This window comes from Maylandia zebra, linkage group LG20 (assembly GCF_041146795.1).
Source record: "Maylandia zebra isolate NMK-2024a linkage group LG20, Mzebra_GT3a, whole genome shotgun sequence".
NCBI lineage: Eukaryota > Metazoa > Chordata > Actinopteri > Cichliformes > Cichlidae > Maylandia > Maylandia zebra.
In genome coordinates, this window is record NC_135186.1 from 37,394,534 (window position 1) to 37,416,790 (window position 22,257).

The window sequence follows — 22,257 nt, forward strand, 5'->3', positions numbered from 1 at the left end:
CTCAGAAGCGCTCGCAGGCCGTCTGAAGAGAACAGGGCTCACAGTTTAAAGACGCCTGTGCTGAGATGAGGGAGCATTAGTGCAGATCAGAAGAAGACTGCAAAACACAAATAGTTACGCTGAGCAAAGAAAGTCTTACTTTGCGAGTTCCCTTCACACAACTAAATAAACAGCTAAGCGTATAAAACAAAGCGAACGTTCACAAGGCTACGGCGTAATCTAAATTCAAAGTGTAGTTATGCTGTCACCGTGTTTAGATATTCAGAATGTGCACATGTTACAGTGGTTTTGTATGGAGTTGTTTGATTTTGTGTATAAATGTTCAGAGTGGCACGTTTACAGGTCACGTTATTGAGGACCTCAGTAAGGCCACACACCATGCAGTGACTGACATTAAGGACTTTACTCAGTATGTTGAGCTTAAAGTTTTGTTTTTTCCTAACCAGATCACCATGGTAACACGTTAACTTTGGGGCGGGGTCTTTATTAGTTTGGGCTGAAATCATCTGCCGGAGTCGTGTTTGTCTGACTGCCTTCTGCAGTGACACTAACACATTCACATGTTCAGCACACAGCATCCTGTCCATGAATTATGGGATGGACCCCTATAATGTTAAACACAACGCTGAGGCAGGGCTGGTCGATTAATTTTATTTTGTAATAAGAAGGAAAAATTATGAGACGTTTAATCAGTTTGACGTTCAATCATCTGTCGACAGCCTGACTGTCCTGCAGGCCACGTGTTGCATTGGATTTATCTACCTAATGACTACTGATTGGATAATCGTTCCATTTGAAGCACAAACATGGTGTTTTATTGATTTCATGGATTGTCTTCTTCAATCACATCTGCAAAGAAAACAAATTATTTTCACAAAGAGTTTCATATCAAGTCCTATGGGCTCAAATTGTCCTCATAAATATTTTGTACTTTTGTATGTGCGTTTTTAAAAAAAAAAAAAAAAAAAAAAAAAAATTATATATATTTATTTATTTATTTATTTATTTATTTATTTATTTATTTATTTGCGTGTGGACTTAGCCAAAAAATATGTGTGAAACTGTTGACCCTATTTTTCTTCCTTCATCTGATTGGCCAATGTCATGTCAATCACAAATTTAACAATCCAATCAGAGAACCTCTGATTGGACCTAAAACCTGATTTGCAAGTACAAAATATTTATGTCCACAATTTGAGCGCATAAAGTCCCATCTACTGAAAAATAGGCGAGCTTTGATGCGTAGCTTTGTAAGCGTGAGTACACATGATTTTAGGTTTTCTGGTGTCTGCAGAGATTTGAGCTGTTCAGGAGTCGTTCAAAGGGTCTTTGAGGCACTTACTCTCGCAGGTGTAGACCACCTCCAGGTACTTGTAGGTGCCTGGACACGGGTCTCCAAACATAGAGTTCCTTACTTTGATGGAACAGCTGTTTCTGCCGTTACAGCTGTGAATGTAAATGAGAGTGAGTGAGCAGAGGCTCTAAATACTCGAGTCATCAGAGAGAAAGTGTAAAGAGTCTGTACCTCTCGGCTACTTTGCTGGTGGGAATTGAGCACTGGGTGTTACTGAGCTGAGCGGGAGGACGTTTGTAAGAGCACGTGGTCGAGTCATCGCGGCCGTATTCAGCCGACAGGACGACTATAACGTGTCCTTCATCTGAAGAACAATTCACACTGTTAAACTATCAGCCTGTTATTATTGATATATCAGTTCTTTTTCACTTGCATGTTTTATTTTTCTCGCATGAAATCACCACAGTTTTAAACGATGAATAGAAAAGAAGCAACTTTACCACAATGAAGGTTTGCATAAGAATGTTCACATGTGATACTGTGGACTGAAAAAGAAACACATTTCCAAATGCAGATTAATCTCTCGAGCACAGATTTGTCTTTGACCATATTTTGAAGGTATCAAAGCCTCAAGGCACTTACACGGACAGTCGTAGGCCACCTCCAGGTACTTGTAGGTGCCTGGACACGGGTCTCCAAACACTGAGTTGCTCGCTTCGATAATGCAGCTCCTTTTCCCGTTACAGCTGTGAAAGCAGACGATGAGTGAGTCGGCCGAGGCTGGAAATACATCTGAATGAAGATGTAAGGCTGAGCAAAGATCGAGCCTCTGTACCTGTCAGCTACTTTAGACGTGGGATTGATGCATCGGGCATTCTGGATCTCACATTCTGGACGCTGGTAAGAGCACGTGGTCGTATCGCGGCGTCCGTAATTAGCCCAGTGGACGGCGATAATGTGTCCGTCATCTGAGGAAGTGTTCATGGAGTTAAACTATAACTGTGTTTGGGTTTCTATTGAACCAATCCACCAACGATACAAAAGTATGACGTGTGTTCTCACCACAATGAAGGTTTGCCTGAGACCCTTCACATGCTACGGTGTGCACTGATGAGGAAGCAAATTAGAAACTAAAAATTCATCTACAGATTTCATCACTGTGATTCAAAAATCCACTCAAAACATGTTCGTAGGGACCAAAGCTCTGCAGCAAAGTGTCCCGAGGGCACGTTGGAGCTCTGTTACGACTCTGAGGTACTTACGCTCACAGTCGTAGGCCACCTCCAGGTACTTGTAGGTGCCTGGACACGGGTCTCCAAACACTGAGTTGCTCGCTTCAATAATGCAGCTGCTTTTCCCGTTACAGCTGTGAAAGCAGGTGAGTGAGTCAACAGAGGCTTTACATACTTTGTCAGGAAACATCTAAACCAGTGTGCACAGTTTGGGAAACCAGGGTTAACCTGTAACCTGGGAAGAGAAACATTTAGCACATCATCTGTGTGGTGCAGTGGGACGAGGTGACTGCTGATAGAAGCAGCAGGATGAACTGTGAAGTGTTCAGTCACATCTGCGTCGGGCTGAGGGAAGAACGAGCCTCGGTACCTGTCAGCGACTTTAGTGGTGGGATTGGGGCAATGGGCGTTTTGGATCTCGTGGGTTGGACGATGCTGAGAGCATGTGGTCGTATCGCGGCGCCCGTAGTCAGCCCAGTAGACGACTATAGCCTCTCCTTCATCTGAGGAAGAGTTCACCGTGTTAAATCAGCAACATGTTTGTACATCAATGAAACAAATCCACCTGAATCGCAGAGGAACTGCCCCACTCACCACACCGAAGGTTTGCGTTGGATCCTTCACACGCTGTGCTGTGGACTGAAAGAGAAACACCGCGTCACAAACTGTAACAACTCACGGGCAGAGTTTGGAAGTATCCAGATACAGACCTGCTGGGAAGCAGGCGAAGGTGGTGTCCAGGTATTTGCAGGCGCCGGGAACAGGAGTACCAAAGATCTGGATGTCTATGTCACACGTTTTCTTTCCGTCACAGCTGTGGGGAGAGATGGAGCTCACTGACGTGATCGTGTTATTGTTGCAAATGTTTGTTACCGACAGTGGTCACCTCTTCTTGATGGCCTTCAGTTTGTGGTGCTGAGAGCAGTGTTCTTCATCTCCACATGTGTGCTCGACTGACTCCACAACGATCACGCCGCTCTCTGTTTCACGCAGTATGACACAAAAGCAGAGATTAGAGAGGTTCAGAGCAGAGATGGATGGATTTTACAATTGCAGGTGTCGCCCCCAGCTGGACATGAAAAGAATTTAGTCTTAGGGTTCTTTAGTGTTGGCTTTTAAATCTATAGCCATCCTTTACATACAGTCTGTGTCTGCCTTACCACAGCACAGGTGCTGGACCAGGTGGCCGTCGCAGGTGATCACTCTGGTGCTGGATATGGCAGTCGCAGTGGACGGGACAAAACGTTTGGCTCGGGTTACACCTGGAGGGAAAAATAAAGAGTTAAAAAAGCAGAGTGGGTATGAGCTCACAGCTGATGGTGTGTGTGGGGGGGGGTCAGCCGACGGCTTCTGTCTGCTGTTTTGACTCTACGATGAGACTCAAGGACAGCCTGGCTGTTTGCTGGGAGCAGAGACTAAACGTCTGACCTTATCTGAGGCTCTCTCTCCTTCACTGATTCATTTATCTTTATTTTGTGCTCTTCGTCTCCTCCTGCTGAACAGTTAGCGCCGCCATGGAGTCAGCTGACTGACGCAGAGTCACAGCACAAACCGACGGTCTGACGGCTTTTCTGTCTCTGAAAGCTGCAACAGTCACGTGACGAGGTGAGAGTGACGGCGTTGAATCGAGGCAGACACGAGTGTGATTTAGAGTGGGGGGTAGTGGGCAGGTGTTCCCGCCGTGTTTGTGGTAAATGAAACTTTTCCACAGATAATTTAATGTTGATTGGATCTGTGTTAAAATTCAAATAGGAGCTTAAATCTTCTAAGAGTTTCTGTAAGTGTCTGACCTTTGACCTTTGATGCTGTCTAAGAGCGTGCACCTGCTCATGTGGACTGAAAAACACATTAATCTCACAGTTTATTCAAATCTGCCAGATTTATATCCCCACTACTTTCCAAATCCCACGATGAGCCAGGCCTGCAGCTCAGGGGCAGAGAAGTAAAGGTGAGGATCATTTTTAAAAATGTCCATTAATGAGAATAAACCAGGTAACAGAGAAGCACAAAAACAGACTTTTACCTGAACTCGCGAGTAAACATGTTGCTGCCAGCACTGAAAAACAAGAAGGAAACCTGAGTGTTAGACTGAGTTTGGTTCGTCTCCAAACTCACACATGAAATGATATCGAATGAAAAAAGGAGAAAACTGCAGTAAAAGGTCAGCGACCCCGATCATATTTCTATTCGCTGTCAGTGCAGCTCAGCATCTGCATACAAATGATTTTATCAACAACATGAGATGATGTCAGAGCTCCTTCCAATAAACATTTAGATTAAAGATGTTTGTCTCTTGTAAGAATGTTGGAAACATTTGAAGCTTTTTAATAAAGTTATTTCTATTCAATGACTTTGAATTATTTAACAGCAGAATTGTATTCCCATCCTGTCAGCTTAAAAGCCATCCTGCATAAACCATTTCTTACCCTTTGATTATTTTCAGGCAGCACATGAACCCTGATCGTCTGATCAATAAACACGTGTATCTACAGAGCTGTTTGATTATTTGCTCTATGAAAGTAGAATCTGCAGCAAAGCGAGCACACGTGCATTTCTGCATGAAGGATTATCAGTGTGTGCTACTCACACAGCGTGTTGCTGAGTCCGGAGCAGAGCATCGTGTTCGGAGGTCTGGTTGTCGGTGGCGAGCTGAGCCGATGGCGGGTCGGACGGAGACCTTGGTGTATTTACGCCGTTTAGCTGAGAACTTTTACCGACGTGCAAAACAAGCAGCCAATGGAAAAATGAGAATCCGATGCTTATCAGGTGCAGCAGAGCCAAGGAGAAAACTAAACTGCTATCAATAAGAAACGATTATAGAAGCCAATCGCAGCTCGCCCAGTGTCAGCCAGGATTGGCTCAAGGCCCCCCCACGACCCTGAACTGGATCGTGGCTCGAGAAGATGGAGCCACAACACAAAACAGCCTTTTCTTTCTCAGACTGAGATGTTGAATCGGTTAAAGAAGGAAATCCTTTTAAAAGCTGCATAAATGCACCTCGGACTGTGGGACACCCCCCAGCATTCAGATCATCACAGGTGGTTAAAAGGCCTTCGGTCAACAAGCTGTGATCATGACTTTAACCATGACTGTTGTACAGTTTCATTAACCATCAGCGTTTATTCAGAATTATCACGATGTGACAGAAAAGAGACGTCGTGACCGCTGGCAGCTCGTCCTTCACGCGGAGCTTTGGTCATCGTCTCTGAAACACTCGGTTCAGCCGCAGTGTTTCACAGTCTTAACATACTGACACAAACACGAGCGCACGTTCACACGTTCACGTGCAGAAGTGAAGGACACGATAATCAAGCATAAACTAAAACAAGGTGGTTTTCACAGAATCACCCCGACGGGCCGAGTGAGGCCGTTCCACAGTCCAGGAGCTAAAAGTCCAACCGTGGTCGCCTCTGGATTTAAAATAAGAGTGTGGAGCAGGTGAAAGGCCCACGTCCAATCAGCAACAAGCGCTTAAATAAAGGCTCCGGCAGCGTTTGGATGGAGAACAGCAGCTGAGGTTATCTGTGAAACAGCTGCATGAACACTGTGACAGACGGATATCACATCCTGCTGTGAAAACACGTATCTGTGTGTTTGTGTGAAAGCTAGCAGCAAACCTCTGAATCATCATCAGGCTCCTCGGCTCTCTGCAGAGACAAGGAGCCCGGCACAAAGTGTTACAGAGTGACACGTTTGCAATTTCATTACATAAAAACAAAATGAATTCATCAGACAGCTGGAATAATGTGTCAGCAGCTCTGTTAAAAAGCGCAGAACTGAAAGAGATTCATAAGTTTCTCAAAGGAAGTCAATAAAACGAGGAAAGAGCCGAGCTGCTGTGTAACGGTGGAAGAAGTGCTGAGGAGGACGATCTACGTCAGGGGCGTCAAACATAAGGTCTGGGGGCCAAAATTAGACGGGCGACTACTCCACCCACTGGATGGCTTTGGGAAATGTGATGGATGGGATACATTTTGCACTTTTGTGTTTCCATAAGTTTATAAGTTTCCCCCGCGGCCCTTCATGCTGCACCAGAGTAATAAAATCACAATTACTGAGAGTTCCTGTTTTTCCTCTGTAAACTATAGAAATGTCTGTTTCTTACAGCGGCTCAAACAACATTTTCTGTGAACAGAAACTTTGTTTAATAATTACAGGACAGTCTGGACAGACAGCTCCCAGAACTTCCTCTGTAATCACACATTTATTTCTTACAGTCGTGCTGACAGACGTCTTTACTGCAGCAGCATTTCTTCATCATGTAGAAAAACTGAGACGCTGCTGAAACGTCTTTTTCTTATGTTAAGATATTTCAGGATTAAATGTAGAGTTAAACTTGTTTAACTGACACAAAGACGACTTTCACTGGTCGATCAAAGCTGTATGTGGCCCACCATGTAAGATGACTTTGACATCTCTGATCCAGAAGGAAGTAATGAAATACAAATACTTTGTCAGTGTACTTTTACTCCCCACATTTGTACACACATTTCTGCACTTTCTACTGCTTACATGTTCAAAACAGACTCGTTACTTTTGCTTTGACACGTCTGAGGGGAGTTATGTTCTCACAGTTCCCACAAGTGCAAACAGCAGTTAAAGTGCTGAAGTGGAACCTGCTGCGCTTTTTGAACTGGGGACGAACAGACACGAGAACATAGCATGACACAGCACAGAGGAGGCACAGAGACAGGAACTATGAATAACAATGATATCAAAGGCTATTAATAATTCAGACACACAAAAAACTGGCTCACTGCAAACGTTGCATCAATTCACTGCAATATTTGCTTTTCTTTAGATTTAAAGTTAAGTTGTCAGCATCAGAAGTACTGATGGTGTATTTATGTCACACAGGTTTTTCCATCACAGCTGCAGGGAGACAGAAAGCATTTTGAGGTTTATTAAAATGATCAGATGATGATTTGAAGCATGAATGACTCACTTTCAGGTCAACATTTCAGTTCCTTTAAATTTTATTGAATTTATTTTCCTGTTTATTGTGATATGAAATCATATTTATCAACAGAATCCAGCAGTGATGTCATCGAGGCTTGACATCCTGCTGGAAGTGACATCAGCAGTGAGGCTGTGACATCATCATGTCAGACGTGTCAGGACACGAAGGAGCAGTTTGTGTCTCTGACACAAACAAACCCTCTCTGTGAGTTACATCTTTGGTCGTTGACATAATCTCGTCCTGTAAAGAATCAAAACAAAGAAATAAAATCAGAGGTCTGTGCTGTAAATGTTTTCTTCTTCTCTAAAGTAAAAAGAACAAACACAGTTCTTATAAAGACCTAAGATCACATGACTTCAGTCAATAAAAACCAAACACATTTCATCAACAGGCCCACTTTCAGTTTGTACCATTAAAGTTTATCTCCATACAATCTTGACCTCCTCCAGAGTTGTCAGGTTCTCCATTACCCCAGTTTGTGAAGTCAAACTGGGAACCATCACTCCACTTCCACACAGTTTCCTGGAAGAATAAAGTTCAGTTTGTTCTGATGTACTTTGATGCATCTATGCTGAGAGTGCAGACATGAGACCTCTTACACCACTCGAACACAACGAAGGTTCATTTTGTTTGTGCAGGTAAAAAATGAAAAGAAAAGTCAAGTCAACAGCAACATCTGTCTCCAGGAACAAAGTCCTGATTAATCAGTCTGTCACATGTTGACCTTTGAATCAAACTGATGAATATGAAGAGAAACATATGAAATATCAGAAACAGCTGCAGCTCATCCTCTTTATCTGTGAAACACTTACATTCTCTCTGTCGTTGCCTCCAACCCAAGCTGTCAGATACGACCCTGCTGCTGTGCGAGTGAGCTCTCTGATGAAGGTGTACTCAGCTGTGCTGTGGAATGAGGCCAGATTTCCACCGAGTGTCTGACAGGAACTCTGAGGAGGAAGATGAGGTGCACAGAAGATGAAAAGTGTGAGAATGCATTTAAAATCAGTCAAAGACAGAAAGTCTTTATATCATCAGTGATGCAGCGACAGCTGCTGTTATTTCCTGATGTACCTCAGCATCAGTCCAGGTCTTCATGCTGCTGTTAAAGATGAAACAGCGACCTCCAAACCGAGTCCAACCAGCAGGGCAGGAAGGAGCTGCAGCATGAACGCAAAGTTAAAAGGTCAATAATCAAATTAAAAATTCCTCAAAAGAAAAAATAACTTCTGAAACTTCACCATGAACTTCAGCTTAGAAAAGATTTAATAAGAAACACACATTTATTTATGTGTTAATTTTGTAACTGACTCACTGCAGCAGTGAATCTTTAGTGTGACACTGAGTGTAATTAATGTTTAATAATATTTTACTTTAGTTAATGTTCTAATTTTACAGCAGATGCCTGCACAGCGGGACAGAGAGATTCACATGTTTGTGTGATTTTGCATGTTTCACTTTTAACTTCTACTGATCACATCTGGGTCTTTAAAGCTGCAGAGCGTGAATGTTGACCCCCATGATCCTCCGGTGGGTCCTGTTTAAGGTCGAGGTTTAAGTCTAACAGTGAGTGTGCTTTTACCATCAGGGCCTTTGACTGTGGAATGACCTGCCTGAGGAGAACAGGCTCCAACAATCACAAACCTCCTTTAAATTACTTAAAGCACATTTTAGAGAAAACAGGCTCCTAGCACAACCTGGGTCTCGAATGAAGTCGAGAGGAGACCGGGCACTTGCAACCGTGGCACCCAGACTCTGGAATAACCTCCCTGTTCATGTTCGTACTGCCGAGTCTATCACGTCTTAAAACTTATCTTTTTACATTGGCTTTTGGTTCTAACCAGTTGGCTGTTCTAGCTTGTTGTGTTGTTACCTATTGTTTGTTGTCCTGTTTTATTGTGTCTTTTAATTGTCTCCTGCTTTTACTGACTGTGAAACACTATTGTTGTTTGAATATGTGCTGTATAAATAAAATTTGATTTGATTTGAATAGTGCTTCAGCAACTACAGACACATTTAGAGATAAACAGTATCAGTGATGAATTCCAGTCTGGATTTAAACCGCGTCACAGCACCCAAACTGCCCTACTAGGAGTTTTCAACGACCTCCTTCTAATCGCTGACTCTGGGCGCTCTGCGGTCTTACTTCTATTAGATCTGACGTCACCTTTGACATGGTCGATCATGATATTCTTTTGGCAAGGTTAGAACATGTAGTTGGCCTTACAGGAAATGTTCTTTCATGGTTTAAATCATATCTTTCAGAGAAGTCCTTCTCTGTCACAGTGGGTAAACATTCCTCTTCTTCTGCCCCTGTTCGCTGTGGTGTGCCCCAGGGCTCGGTGCTGGGTCCTGTGTTGTTCTCTCTGTACATGCTGCCCCTGGGCTCCATTTTTGAAAAACATAATGTCTCTTTTCATTGCTGTGCTGATGATATTCAAATCTACCTCCACTTGACTGGGGATGTTTCATCTTCACTACATCCTCTGTGGGGATGTCAAAGACTGGTTACTATGTGACTCTCTTACCTTAAATGAAAAGAAGACGGAATTATTGTTTTTGATAGAAATATGCTTCTGGGACAACTGACTGGCACACTGGGGCCTGTTGCTAACCGCCTCACTGATGCTGTTAGGAATCTTGGAGTTTTCATGGATACTTCCTTCAAACTGGATCAACAGGTGTCCACTGTGTTAAAAAGTCGCTTCCATCAACTGCGCCAAATTTCTAAAGCTAAACATATTTTTACTGCAGGAAACGTACAAAGAAAGAGAAGCTGTGTTCTCACCACACTGAAGGTTTGCCTGAGATCCTTCACATGTTACACTTTGGCCTGAAACAGACACAGATCCCATAGAAACTGTAATCATTCATGTACAGACTGGGTTCATCAGTCATTTCTAATCACAGGTTTAACAGAGTCGTTACGTGGGAAGCAGTCGTAGGTGGTCTCCAGGTATTTGCAGACTCCAGGATCATAAGTAATGTTTGACTTTATGTCACACTCGGTTTTTCCATCACAGCTGCAGGGAGACAGAAACAGCTGGTTTTCAGCTCAAAGATATGAAACAAGTTACTTTCAGGTGATCATTTACTTCCTGTTAGTTTGAGTAAAGCTGTTCAACAGGTTTTAGTTTGTTTCTTCTTTTGAATCAAAGGCTCACTTCTACCATCCCACAGTGCTCACCTGTTCCTCACGTTGTTCACAGCGTCACCGTGAGAGCAGATTACTTCACCTCCACATCTGTACTCAGCTGACCTCACAATGATCATTCCACCCACTGTTATACAGACACAGTATGAGAGAAAAGGAACAACTCAACACAACATGCAATAATCCAGGTTTCAGGCTTCAGTTTCAGACTCAGATGCTGCAGATCCATAAATAATGAGGATTGTACCTCTGTACACCACCACAGTGGATATTACATTAACTCTGATCAAGGAGGAAACTTTAAGTCAGTGTTTTTGTTTCTAATCTACATCAAATGTTTCTGAACTTTTATACACAGTCCAACATCCTCAGAGCTTTTTTAAAGAATAAATGCACTGTTGGTTTGTTGATCAGGAAAATACAATTTAAACTGAAAATAAGCAGCTGTGCATAAAAAGGCTGTAAACTATAAACAGTTCATCCAATACTTGTTAAGTTTGTTGAATTTAGCCTGAGAGTCTGAATTTGATCTGCAGTGAATTCTTGGACACTATTTTCCATCTTACCACAGCTCAGGCGAGGAACACTGAGGCCGTTAGAGGTGACCACTCTCCCTGTGGATATGGGGGTCACAGGAGGAGAAACTTGAGCTCTGATAAAGCCTGAAATAAAAAATAAATTGTACATTTCTGATAAATTAATGGGGAATGTGTTGATCATTTTCTTGCTGAAGGTGAAGCTACAGCTGGTCCCTCATCTTACTTTAGTTTTCCCTGATGGATGTGAAACACGGTTAGTGTCAGCGAAGCTTACAGTAACCTCTGTCTGCTGAAGCTGCTGGCTGATTTAGCCCCAGGGTGGACAACAAAGATCACAGTTTGTAAAGAGTGCAGAGACATAATATCTATCATGTTATTATCTATCTATATTCAACATTGCATCAATACATTTGTCAAAAAATGTCTCTCTGAGCAAAATGGGTTCAAAAACATAAACAGCTGTGGGATCCTGTTAGTCCGTGATTTGAACCGAGGGAACAAATCGTGGCAGGATCAGCCTGATGTTATTTGTATCCTGCTGTAACTTTACTGTATAAAGAGCAAACATCTCCAACATGTCAGGAGCAGTTAGTCATTACAACAAGTGTTTGAACTAAAGATCAAGAATGTGGGATCCTGTTTGTCCGTGATTTGAACAGCCCAGCGCTGCTCCCGACGCAGGGAAACCAGTTCTGCAGGGAGACCGACCTCAGCACCTGTGCAGGTGAAGCCAAAGGGCAGATTTGCTTCACCATATTTTCTCGTCTTTGGCTCAGAATGAAGTTGGTTTGGAAACTTATTCAGCGACGCTTCATCTCCTGCTTTGCGTTTCTGTGGCCGCCCCGTGCTAGCAGTGGTTTTGTCCCCCCCCCCTTTTCATACCGCGCCCCCCCTGCAATGGCTCTGCGCCCCCCTAGGGGGCGGACCCCACACTTTGAGAAGGTCTGCTTTAAATCAAAATTGATTTAAAGGATTGCAATCCAAAGCCTCTATCCCTGATTTCCTCACATGTCAACAAGGAGCCCCACAACATCCAGAACCCCCCCCCCCCCCCCCCCCACCCCCACCCCCACCCGCCCAGCAGCCACCAGACAGGTTTCATTTCATTTTCACTGGGAACGGAAATAAGATTTTAAAAAGGTGTGTGTGAAGGATAGAGTTTAGATTTTAGATCACACAAATACAATATTTAGTAGTTACAGACAGAAGAAGAAGAGGTGAGCTCTAATAATGAGAAAGTTCACAGAAAGGCTCTTTGTGACCAGAATATAAGAAGCAGTAAAACAGCATTTACCTGAAGTGATGAGTGAACAGGTTGCTGCCAGCACTGAAAGAGACAGAAAGAAAGCTCAGTGTCAGACTGTGTGTTTGATATCAAGTTGAATTCACCTCAAAACATGAAACAGAAATGAAAAGCAAACAGGAGAAAGCTGCTGCTTTCATTCACACCTGGATTCTTTGGAAACTCTTTCTAAACAGCAGATTTCAATGACACATTTATTCTCTTCATCTTTCCAACTTTTGTCAATAAACTTATTTGTGTTGACAGTTTGACTTCAACTCTTCAAAGTAAATGATCAGCCATGAATTGCTCTCAGGACTCTGTGAAGCCTAACTGTCCTGCTGAGGTGATGCAAACATGTATTTAGGATGTTAGATGAACTGATCCAATAAAGCAGAAAGAAAAGCATGTCACAGTACAGCACAGTGGAAAGCTAGAAAAGGATTAGACTGAACATGTGCAGCTGATTTCATGTATAAATAAAGGATGATCAGTGTGTTGTACTCACACAGTGTGCTGCTGAGTCCGGAGCAGAGCATCATGTTAGGAGATCTGGATTACAGTGAAGAGCTGATGGAGGATCAAACACAGAGCTGCTGGATTCACTCTGTTTCAGTAACACCTGTGATGTACATGCAAAGCACAGCCAATGGAAAAGCAGAGTATCCTCCTTCTCACGTGCAGGATGTTGGATGTTTGGAATGGAAAAAGTATGAGAAAAAGAAAAAACCAGGATGTGAATAAACAACATGTAAAACAGGGTGCAGCAGGAACACAGCAGGAATATATTTGTATGGAAAATTTTCATATTTACATGGAACATCTCCACATGTCTCTCTGGTCAGAGACCACAAACGAGACAGTGTTTGTGATGCTGAGTCAACAGTATTATATTGTAAGTGTTTAAAGAGAGGTTTCCATTGACTGTGACTGTGTGAAGAACTGTTGAAAGTTCCTGAACAACACAACATGCCATTGTATGGCAGCTGCACCATTGTACACTATCTCTACTTTTAACTTTCCTTTTTGCTAAAGCATATAGTTGGGACCAAACACTCCAGGAACAACAAGTAGGCCTGCAGAGCGAGAGCGAAGTGCTCTAATAGGGTGATATGGTACTACAAGGTCATTAAGATAAGATGGGGCCTGATTATTTAAGACCTTGTATGTGAGGAGCAGGATTTTACATTCAATTCTGGATTTAACAGGGAGCCAATGAAGGGAAGCCAATACAGGAGAAATACAGCATTTTGGATTAACTGAAGGCTTTTCAGTTAATCTGCTTCGTGCATGGAGAGGGAGACATTGTCTAAGAGTTCTTCTGTCTCCTACTACCTGAACTGGGTCGAGGAACATCCTGGGACAGAGCTTATCCACCCGCTTCCTCTCAGCTGTAGATAAGCTGCTGTTCCCACAAACAACAACATAGAAGATGGCCGACAGCACCAGAGAGTCTAAAAAGGTCTTCAGGAGTTCCCCCTGCACTCCAAAAGATCTCAGTCTCCTCAGCAGGTAGAGTCTGTTCTGACTCCTGACTCAGTGTTGTCTTAAAGACATTCCTGCAATTTAATTGGCTACAAAGAGCTAGGTTGATCTGCATACCCAAGAAGTATGCGATGCCTTGTAACGATACCTTGAAGAAGCATTTAAAATATAAACAGAACTGGTCCCAGCGTGGAACCCTGAGGAACTCCATTATTAACCTGAGAATGTGAAGAAGGCAAATTGGAGTCTGTTAGACAGACATCACTGAAGTCACTGCGGTGCAGAAACTTTAATACCTACTGCATGCTCTGATCTCTGTAGTAAAAGTTCATGGTCATCAGTATTGGTATCAGTATTTTTTCACTCTAATAGTTAAGATTTTATTTGTGAAGAAATTCATGAATTCGTTAATAGCTGAGATTAAAGGAATGTTTGGAGCTCTGTTTGTCATCCTGGCTACAGACTCAAGTTTGTTCTTATTTTCTTAAAAATCAGTGATGAATAGTAAAATGGGGTAACGACGTTACGTGGGTAACGACAGCGAGACCTGGAGGGGCGTGATTGGGAGGAACGGCCTCCCTGATCTGAACCCGAGCGGTGCTTTGTTATTGGACTTCTGTGCTAATCACAGTTTGGCCATAACGAACACCCTGTTCGAACATAAGAGTGTCCATAAGTGCACGTGGCACCAGGACGCTCTGGGCCGTAGGTCGATGATCGATTTTGTAATCGTATCACCAGACCTGCGACCATATGTTCTGGACACTCGGGTAAAGAGAGGGGCTGAGCTGTCAACTGATCACCACCTGGTGGTGAGTTGGATCAGGTGGCGGGGGAGGACGCTGGACAGACCTGGTGCACCTAAACGCGTAGTGAGGGTGTGCTGGGAACGTCTAGCAGAGGCCCCAGTCCGCGAGATCTTCAACGCACACCTCCGGCAGAGCTTCAACAGCATTCCGAGGGAGACTGGGGACATTGAGTCCGAATGGACCATGTTCAGCGTCTCCATTGCCGAAGCTGCTGCATTGAGCTGCGGCCGCAAGGTGGTTGGTGCCTGCCGTGGTGGTAATCCCCGAACCAAATGGTGGACACCAGAGGTGAAGGGAGCCACTAGGCTGAAGAAGGAGTCCTATCGGGCTTGGTTAGCCTGTGGGACTCCGGAGGCAGCTGACAGGTATCGACAGGCCAAGCGGAATGCGGCTCGGGCAGTGGCTGAAGCAAAAACTCGGGTGTGGGAGGAGTTCGGAGAGGCCATGGAAAAAGACTTTCGGACTGCCTCGAAGAGATTCTGGCAAACCGTCAGACGTCTCAGGAGGGGAAAGCGGTGCTCTACCTGCACTGTGTATAGTGCTGGCGGAGCGCTGCTGACGTCGACTGAGAAAATTTTCAGGCGGTGGAAGGAATACTTCGAGGACCTCCTTAATCCCACTGACACGTCTTCCGAGGAGGAAGCAGAGTCTGGGGATGAGGGGAATGACCCGCCAATTTCCGGGGGCGAGGTCACTGAGGCAGTTAAACAACTCCTTGGTGGCAGAGCCCCTGGTGTTGATGAGGTCCGCCCCGAGTTCCTGAAGGCTCTGGACGTTGTAGGGCTGTCCTGGTTGACACGCCTCTGCAATGTTGCGTGGAGATCAGGGGCAGTACCTGTGGACTGGCAGACCGGGGTGGTGGTCCCCATCTTTAAGAAGGGGGACCGGAGGGTGTGTTCCAACTACAGGGGGATCACACTCCTCAGCCTCCCTGGGAAAGTCTATGCCAGGGTGCTGGAAAGGAGAGTTCGTCCGTTAGTCGAACCTCGGATGCAGGAGGAACAATGCGGTTTTCGTCCTGGTCGCGGAACACTGGACCAGCTCTTTATCCTCTCCAGGATACTTGAGGGTGCATGGGAGTTTGCCCAACCAGTCTACATGTGTATTGTGGACTTGGAGAAGGCATTCGACCGTGTCCCTCGGGGTGTCCTGTGGGAGGTGTTGCGGGAATATGGGGTGTCTGGCCCATTGCTACGGGCCATTCGATCCCTATACAACCGTTGCAAGAGCTTGGTTCGCATTGCCGGCAATAAGTCGGACTCGTTCCCGGTGGGTGATGGGCTCCGCCAGGGCTGCCCTTTGTCTCCGGTTCTGTTCATAATTTTTATGGACAGAATTTCTAGGCGCAGCCAAGTGGTGGAGGGCTTTCGCTTTGGTGGCCTCAGAATCTCATCTCTGATTTTTGCAGATGATGTGGTTCTGTTGGCTTCCTGCCATAAAAGACATCTACAGGAAGTGGTATCTGAAAAGGGCTGGGAAAATCATCAAAGACCCCAGTCACCCATCACATGGACTCTTCACCCTCCTGCCCTCTGGGAAGCGCTACAGGAGCCTCCGGACTAAGACCACCAGGTACCGGAACAGCTTCTTCCCCACAGCTGTCAGACTCCTGAACTCTGCCTCCTGACATCTGACCCACGTTAAACTCATGGACTGAACATACACACACCCACAACCACCTACACACCTTTCTCACTCACTATGTGATAACAGACCTCTCTGCATTGAATCATATCTGTTATTAACCTCTGTCTCTCTTCCACAGCATGTCTTTATCCTGTCTTCCTTCTCTCACCCCAACCGGTCGCAGCAGATGGCCCCGCCTCTCCCTGAGCCTGGCTCTGCCAGAGGTTTCTTCCTGTTAAAATGGAGTTTTTCCTTCCCACTGTCGCCAATGTGCTTGCTCATAGGGGGTCATATGATTCTTGGGATTTTCTCTTTTTACCATAGGATCTACTTTACAATATAAATTGCCTTGAGACGACTGCTGTTGTGATTTGGCGCTGTATAAATAAAATGTATTCAAACTCAACTGAATTGAAAGCTGAAGGCTCTGCTTCCCATTGTATGGAGCAATCACATGTAAACCAGCAGTCTGAGAGCGAAGTGCTCTATTTGTCGTACGGCACTGTAAGGTCATTAGGATAAGATGGGGCCAGATTATTCAGGACCCACAAAGTCACTTGGAGGGATTATTTTTCCTGGTTAAATGATGATCTTCTAAATGAGTGCATTTCCTGTGCAGCTTTTTCCAAGACTCCTTTTTTTGTCGTGCAGTGTTTGAATAAATCCTGTGATCTACATGCAAACCCATTGCCAGCTGACGGTAATAGACAGGGTGCGGCAGGAGTACAGCTGGGAACACATTTGTATGGAAAATATTCTGATTTGCATTGAAAATCTTTGTTCTAACTCACAAAGGAGAAAGTGTTTCAGTCCATGGGTCGAAAGCTGTAATGAAATCAGCTCGTTGGAAAAATATCTGTTAGAGAGTGGACTCAGGCGCAGAGCTTAGAAATAGAGACAGTGCGTTTATTTACAGTGCAGCAAGGTGACAACAGTTCAAATGTGTGTGACCAAGTGGTCGGCGGGGTTCTAAAAGAAATAATAAAATGACAACGCCACCTAGGGGAATTCCACCCCCAGGAAATATATGTTTAAGAAAAATAGATAAAAAGAGGCCGCACAGATTCAAGGATGCACACTGAGGCAGGTTGGCTCCAATATTAAAACAGTTTTATTTATAGTAAAAGAAATAAAGAATAAAATATTAGGAGAACAAAATGTTGACAGTGCCCTAGAAGTACAATAAAACAATGTTGGAACTTGGATTTACCAGCAGCCGTGGACCCAAAAGAAAATCACACAAAAAGAAAATCACTGCAGCCCACCCGGTGCTGTACAAAAGAAAGTGTGAAAGCGACCCACCACCTGAGGTCCCAGGGCCACTGGCACGTCCTCCGTTCACTGAAATAAAACAGAAAAATACGTTAAAGGAAGAAAAGGACGCTGAGCGTCTGGCTCGCTACACATCATAAAAAAACTAAAATACACTTTAATAACTTTAATAAAAGAAATCGCACACACACACACACACACACACACACACACACACACACACACACACACACACACAGATCTTCAGTCATGTATCCTGTGCTTCACAGTAACTGTAATTTTATTGGTTGTATTTGTGTATATAACCCCCCACCCCTGTCCTGTATTTATTGTTCTTATTTGTCGCATCTGTGATTACAGCAAAAACATACACTCAACAAAAATATAAAGGCAACACCTTTGTTACTGCTCCCATTCCCCATGGGATGGACGTAGAGACCTAAAATTCATTCCAGATACACAATATAACCATCCCTCCCAAACAGTGGTCACAAATCAGTCCAAATGTGTGGTAGTGGGCACATCTGCTATATTGAGATAATCCATCCCACCTCACAGGTGTGCCACATCAGGATGCTGATCTGACATCATGAGTAGTGCACAGGTGTACCTCAGACTGCCCACAACAAAAGGCCACCCTGGAATGTGCAGTTTTGTCTCACAGCAAAATGCCACAGATGCCACAAGCAATGAGGGAGCGTGCAATTGGCATGCTGACAGCAGGAATGTCAACCAGATCTGTCGCCCGTGCATTAAATGTTCATTTCTCAACCATAAGCCGTCTCCACAGGCGTTTCAGAGAATATGGCAGCACATCCAACCGGCCTCACAACCGCAGACCTCGTGTAACCACACCAGCCCAGGACCTCCACATCCAGCAGGTTCACCTCCAAGATCGTCTGAGACCAGCCACCCAGACAGCTGCTGGAACAATTGGTTTGCACAACCAAACAATTTCTGCACAAACTGTCAGAAACCGTCTCAGGGACGCTCAACTGCATGCCCGTCGTCCTCATCGGGGTCTTGACCTGACTCCAGCTCGTCGCCGTAACAGACTTGTGTGGGCAAATGCTCACATTCGATGGCGTCTGGCACGTTGGAGAGGTGTGCGCTTCACGGATGAATCATTGTTCACATTGTTCAGGGCAGATGGCAGCTGAGAATGTCCCAGTTCTTGCATGGCCAGCATACTCACCGGACATGTCACCCATTGAGCATGTTCGGGATGTGCTTGACCGGCGTATACGACAGCGTGTACCAGTTCCCACGAATATCCAACAACCTCGCACAGCCATTGAAGTGGAGTGGACCAACATTCCACAGGCCACAATTGACAATCTGATAGACTCCATGCGACGATGTGTTGCACTGCATGAGGCAAATGGTGGTCACACCAGATACTGACCGGTTCTGGGTCCCCAGACCCCCAATAGCGCAAAAAACTGCACATTCCAGGGTGGGCTTTTGTTGTGGGCAGTCTGAGGTACACCTGTGCACTACTCATGATGTCAGATCAGCATCCTGATGTGGCACACCTGTGAGGTGGGATGGATTATCTCAATATAGCAGATGTGCCCACTACCACACATTTGGACTGATTTGTGACCACTGTTTGGGAGGGATGGTTATATTGTGTATCTGGAATGAATTTTAGGTCTCTACGTCCATCCCATGGGGAATGGGAGCAGTAATAAAGGTGTTGCGTTTATATTTTTGTTGAGTGTAGTTACAGGCTTTTTTTTACCTTTTAATTTTTAATGGTTTAATAAAGGTTCCATGAATTTTTCCCCCATCTGGTGGTACAAAGTGGTATTACAGCCCCATTTATGATGACCAGTACAGTACAGTACATGTGAGCATGACGTCACATTCTGTTAATGTTTGTTCATTTGGGAAAGTTTAGGTCACTGCTTTTGTAAGATCAAGTGGTTTGTAGCTTAAACTCACTCGCTGCAACGTTCAAGACAATTTACTACACAGCAAAAGCAAGATACAAGTAGGGAAAGTTCTTTGTGTTACTCATGCATGAGGGAGGCCTGCCTGGAAGTGTCGTTCCACCCACTTGACCTCCGTCAGACTCTCGTCCGCTCCCCCGTAACACGGCTCTTTTATTGAGGTTACATGAATATACATAGGTTCATTAATCAGAATCAGAATCAGAATCAGAATCAGAATACTTTATTGATCCCTGGGGGAAATTATTTTTTGTTACAGTGCTCCATTTTAAACCAACATTAAGACAAGACAGACAATACGCTAACTAAGAATAGTACAATATATACATATATATACATACATACATACATAAGTCACTTATAAATAAATATTTGGAAAAGAAACATGTGTAGTTGTAGCAGCAAACAGTGTGTTAAGTGGATGCGTTGTACAGGGAGATGGCCACAGGCAGGAATGATTTCCTGTGTCGTTCAGTGGTGCATCATGGGTAATCTCAGTCTCTCACTGAACGTGCTCCTGTGACTGACCAACATGTCATGGAGTGGGTGGGAGGTGTTATCCAACATTGTCTTTATCTTGGACAGCATCCGCCTCTCCGACACCACCTTGAGGGAGTCCAGCTCTATCCCCACAACATTGCTGGCCTTACGGATCAGTTTATTAAGTCTGTTGGCATCTGCGACCCTCAGCCTGCTCCCCCAGCATGCAACAGCATAGAGGATCGCACTGGCCACCACAGACTCATAGAAAATCCTCAGCATTTTCTGGCAGATGTTGAAGGACCTCAGTCGCCTCAAAAAATAGAGACGACTCTGGCCCTTCCTGTAAAGTGCTGTGGTGTTTTTAGCCCAGTCCAGTTTATTGTCAATGTGTACTCCAAGGTATTTATAGTCCTCCACAATGTCAACACTGACCCCCTGGATTGAAACAGGGGTCAAGTGTTTCCTGGTCTTCCTGAAGTCCACGATCAGTTCCTTGGTCTTTGCCACGTTGAGCTGCAGATGATTCTGCTCACACCACGTGACAAAGGAGTCGACCACAGCCCGGTACTCTGTCTCATCATCCCTGCTGATGCATCCAACCACCGCAGAGTCATCAGATCACGTATACATACACACACAGAGTACCTTGCCTGTGCGTTGTGTAAGTGTGTGTGTGTGGGGGGGGTACGACCTCTCCCATGCCCCCAGGGTGTGGGTGTGCATGACCAACATGACATTGATTATAAAACTCTGAGCATATATGAGAAGATATTTCTAAGCATAAATGACAATCCACTATATAAACCTGACATCAAGCTTCTTTCATCTGTGACAGCCAAAATAAAGCCCATCTTATCAAAGCAGCTTTTTGAGACTGTAATCCTGCCTTTGTTACATCTAGGCTGGATTACTGTAACGCACTTTACTGTGGGGTTAGTGATGCATCCATTAGATGTCTGCAGGTGGCGCAAACTGCTGCAGCGCGTCTTTTAACTGGAACAAAATAATCACATTACACCATTGGCTATGATGTTCACATCCTGGACAGGGAGGAACGCTGGTTTGAGGGCGGAGTCAAGGAGGCCATTTACGTGAAAAGGGAAAGACCATCTCTGAATGGAGGAGGGGCCTAAGGGTACATCTGTCACCATCTTACATGCTGTGATTGCAGCCATTCCCCAGCTCTCTGTGAATGGGACTCATGGTTATTGATCAGTGGTCATGAGAATTTGCATAATTAGGATTAAGGAACTGACCCCCCAGCCCATTGTTCCTCAGTGGGCTGGTTTCAGTCAGTAGATGCAGACGTGAGCGTGCATGTAAGACAGGCCTCTTCTCTTTCTGAGTTTAAAACTCTTCTTAAGACACATTTATTTGCTCTTGTAAGGGGCTGACTCAATAGGACTTTTTAACATGTTGTATTATTTTATTTAATCATTTCATTTGTTGTTGTTGTTTGTATATGTGCAGCACTTTGTGATCTCTGGTTTTGTGTTAAAGTGCTTTATAAGTAAAGCTGGTAAAGTTGCAAAAAAAAGATAAATATATAATTTTACACAAATATGATTAAGCTTATTCTTTTCTTCAGATTTAAACATAACTGCGTTATCAGCATCAGGTGATGAGATCCCAGGATCAGAAGTACTGATGGTGTATTTATGTCACACAGGTTTTTCCATCACAGCTGCAGGGAGACAGAAAGCATTTTGAGGTTTATTAAAATGATCAGATGATGATTTGAAGCATGAATGACTCACTTTCAGGTCAACATTTCAGTTCCTTTAAATTTATTGAATTTATTTTCCTGTTTATTGTGATATGAAATCATATTTATCAACAGAATCCAGCAGTGATGTCATCGAGGCTTGACATCCTGCTGGAAGTGACATCAGCAGTGAGGCTGTGACATCATCATGTCAGACGTGTCAGGACATGAAGGAGCAGTTTGTGTCTCTGACACAAACAAACCCTCTCTGTGAGTTACATCTTTGGTCGTTGACATAATCTCGTCCTGTAAAGAATCAAAACAAAGAAATAAAATCAGAGGTCTGTGCTGTAAATGTTTTCTTCTTCTCTAATGTAAAAAGAACAAACACAGTTCTTATAAAGACCTAAGATCACATGACTTCAGTCAATATAAAAACCAAACACATTTCATCAACAGGCCCA

The 22,257-nt window shown here is 44.2% G+C and overlaps 2 protein-coding genes across 3 annotated transcripts in view; both read right to left on the reverse strand.

The window, feature by feature from the left end:
• Positions 1-7: 7 nt before the first annotated feature.
• On the reverse strand, positions 8-5,298 carry LOC101470769 (rhamnose-binding lectin). Of its 2 annotated transcripts, none has more exons than XM_024806497.2 (15): positions 5,114-5,298; positions 4,550-4,582; positions 3,687-3,788; positions 3,413-3,506; positions 3,237-3,340; positions 3,121-3,165; positions 2,897-3,029; positions 2,557-2,660; positions 2,357-2,401; positions 2,130-2,262; positions 1,937-2,040; positions 1,795-1,839; positions 1,526-1,658; positions 1,343-1,446; positions 8-97 (listed from the first exon to the last, which is right to left on the reverse strand). In XM_024806497.2, exons 1-15 carry the CDS (start codon positions 5,142-5,144, stop codon positions 87-89), a joined length of 1,221 nt encoding a protein of 406 aa, XP_024662265.1. In that variant the 5' UTR covers positions 5,145-5,298; the 3' UTR covers positions 8-86. The 2 variants fall into 2 exon arrangements, with proteins under 2 accessions (XP_024662265.1, XP_014265748.3); XM_014410262.3 differs by lacking the exon at positions 8-97 and adding an exon at positions 638-849.
• Positions 5,299-7,407: 2,109 nt separating this feature from the next.
• LOC106675489 (galactose-specific lectin nattectin) overlaps positions 7,408-22,257 on the reverse strand; it is a 51,264-nt gene continuing 36,414 nt past the window's right edge. Inside the window, exons 2-11 of the mRNA XM_024806499.2 lie at positions 12,967-13,080; positions 12,471-12,503; positions 11,204-11,299; positions 10,671-10,764; positions 10,412-10,506; positions 10,272-10,316; positions 8,558-8,643; positions 8,299-8,433; positions 7,897-8,008; positions 7,408-7,726 (exon numbers count right to left, since the gene is read on the reverse strand). Of these exons, the coding sequence (XP_024662267.2) occupies positions 7,641-7,726; positions 7,897-8,008; positions 8,299-8,433; positions 8,558-8,643; positions 10,272-10,316; positions 10,412-10,506; positions 10,671-10,764; positions 11,204-11,299; positions 12,471-12,503; positions 12,967-13,000 (816 nt within the window). The 5' untranslated portion in view covers positions 13,001-13,080 and the 3' untranslated portion in view covers positions 7,408-7,640. The remainder of the gene's footprint in view (positions 7,727-7,896; positions 8,009-8,298; positions 8,434-8,557; positions 8,644-10,271; positions 10,317-10,411; positions 10,507-10,670; positions 10,765-11,203; positions 11,300-12,470; positions 12,504-12,966; positions 13,081-22,257) is intronic.

Bases quoted from the DNA above. Each gene is read 5' to 3' on its own strand.
- LOC101470769 (XM_014410262.3), bottom strand. From the start codon at position 5,144: ATGCTCTGCTCCGGACTCAGCAACACGCTGT. The intron at 3,166-3,236 runs GTCTGTATCTGG...TTTCTCTTTCAG, and splicing joins CTTCGCCTGCTTCCCAGCAG to TCCACAGCACAGCGTGTGAA. The intron at 2,661-2,896 runs GTACCGAGGCTC...CTGCTTTCACAG, and splicing joins ACCACTAAAGTCGCTGACAG to CTGTAACGGGAAAAGCAGCT.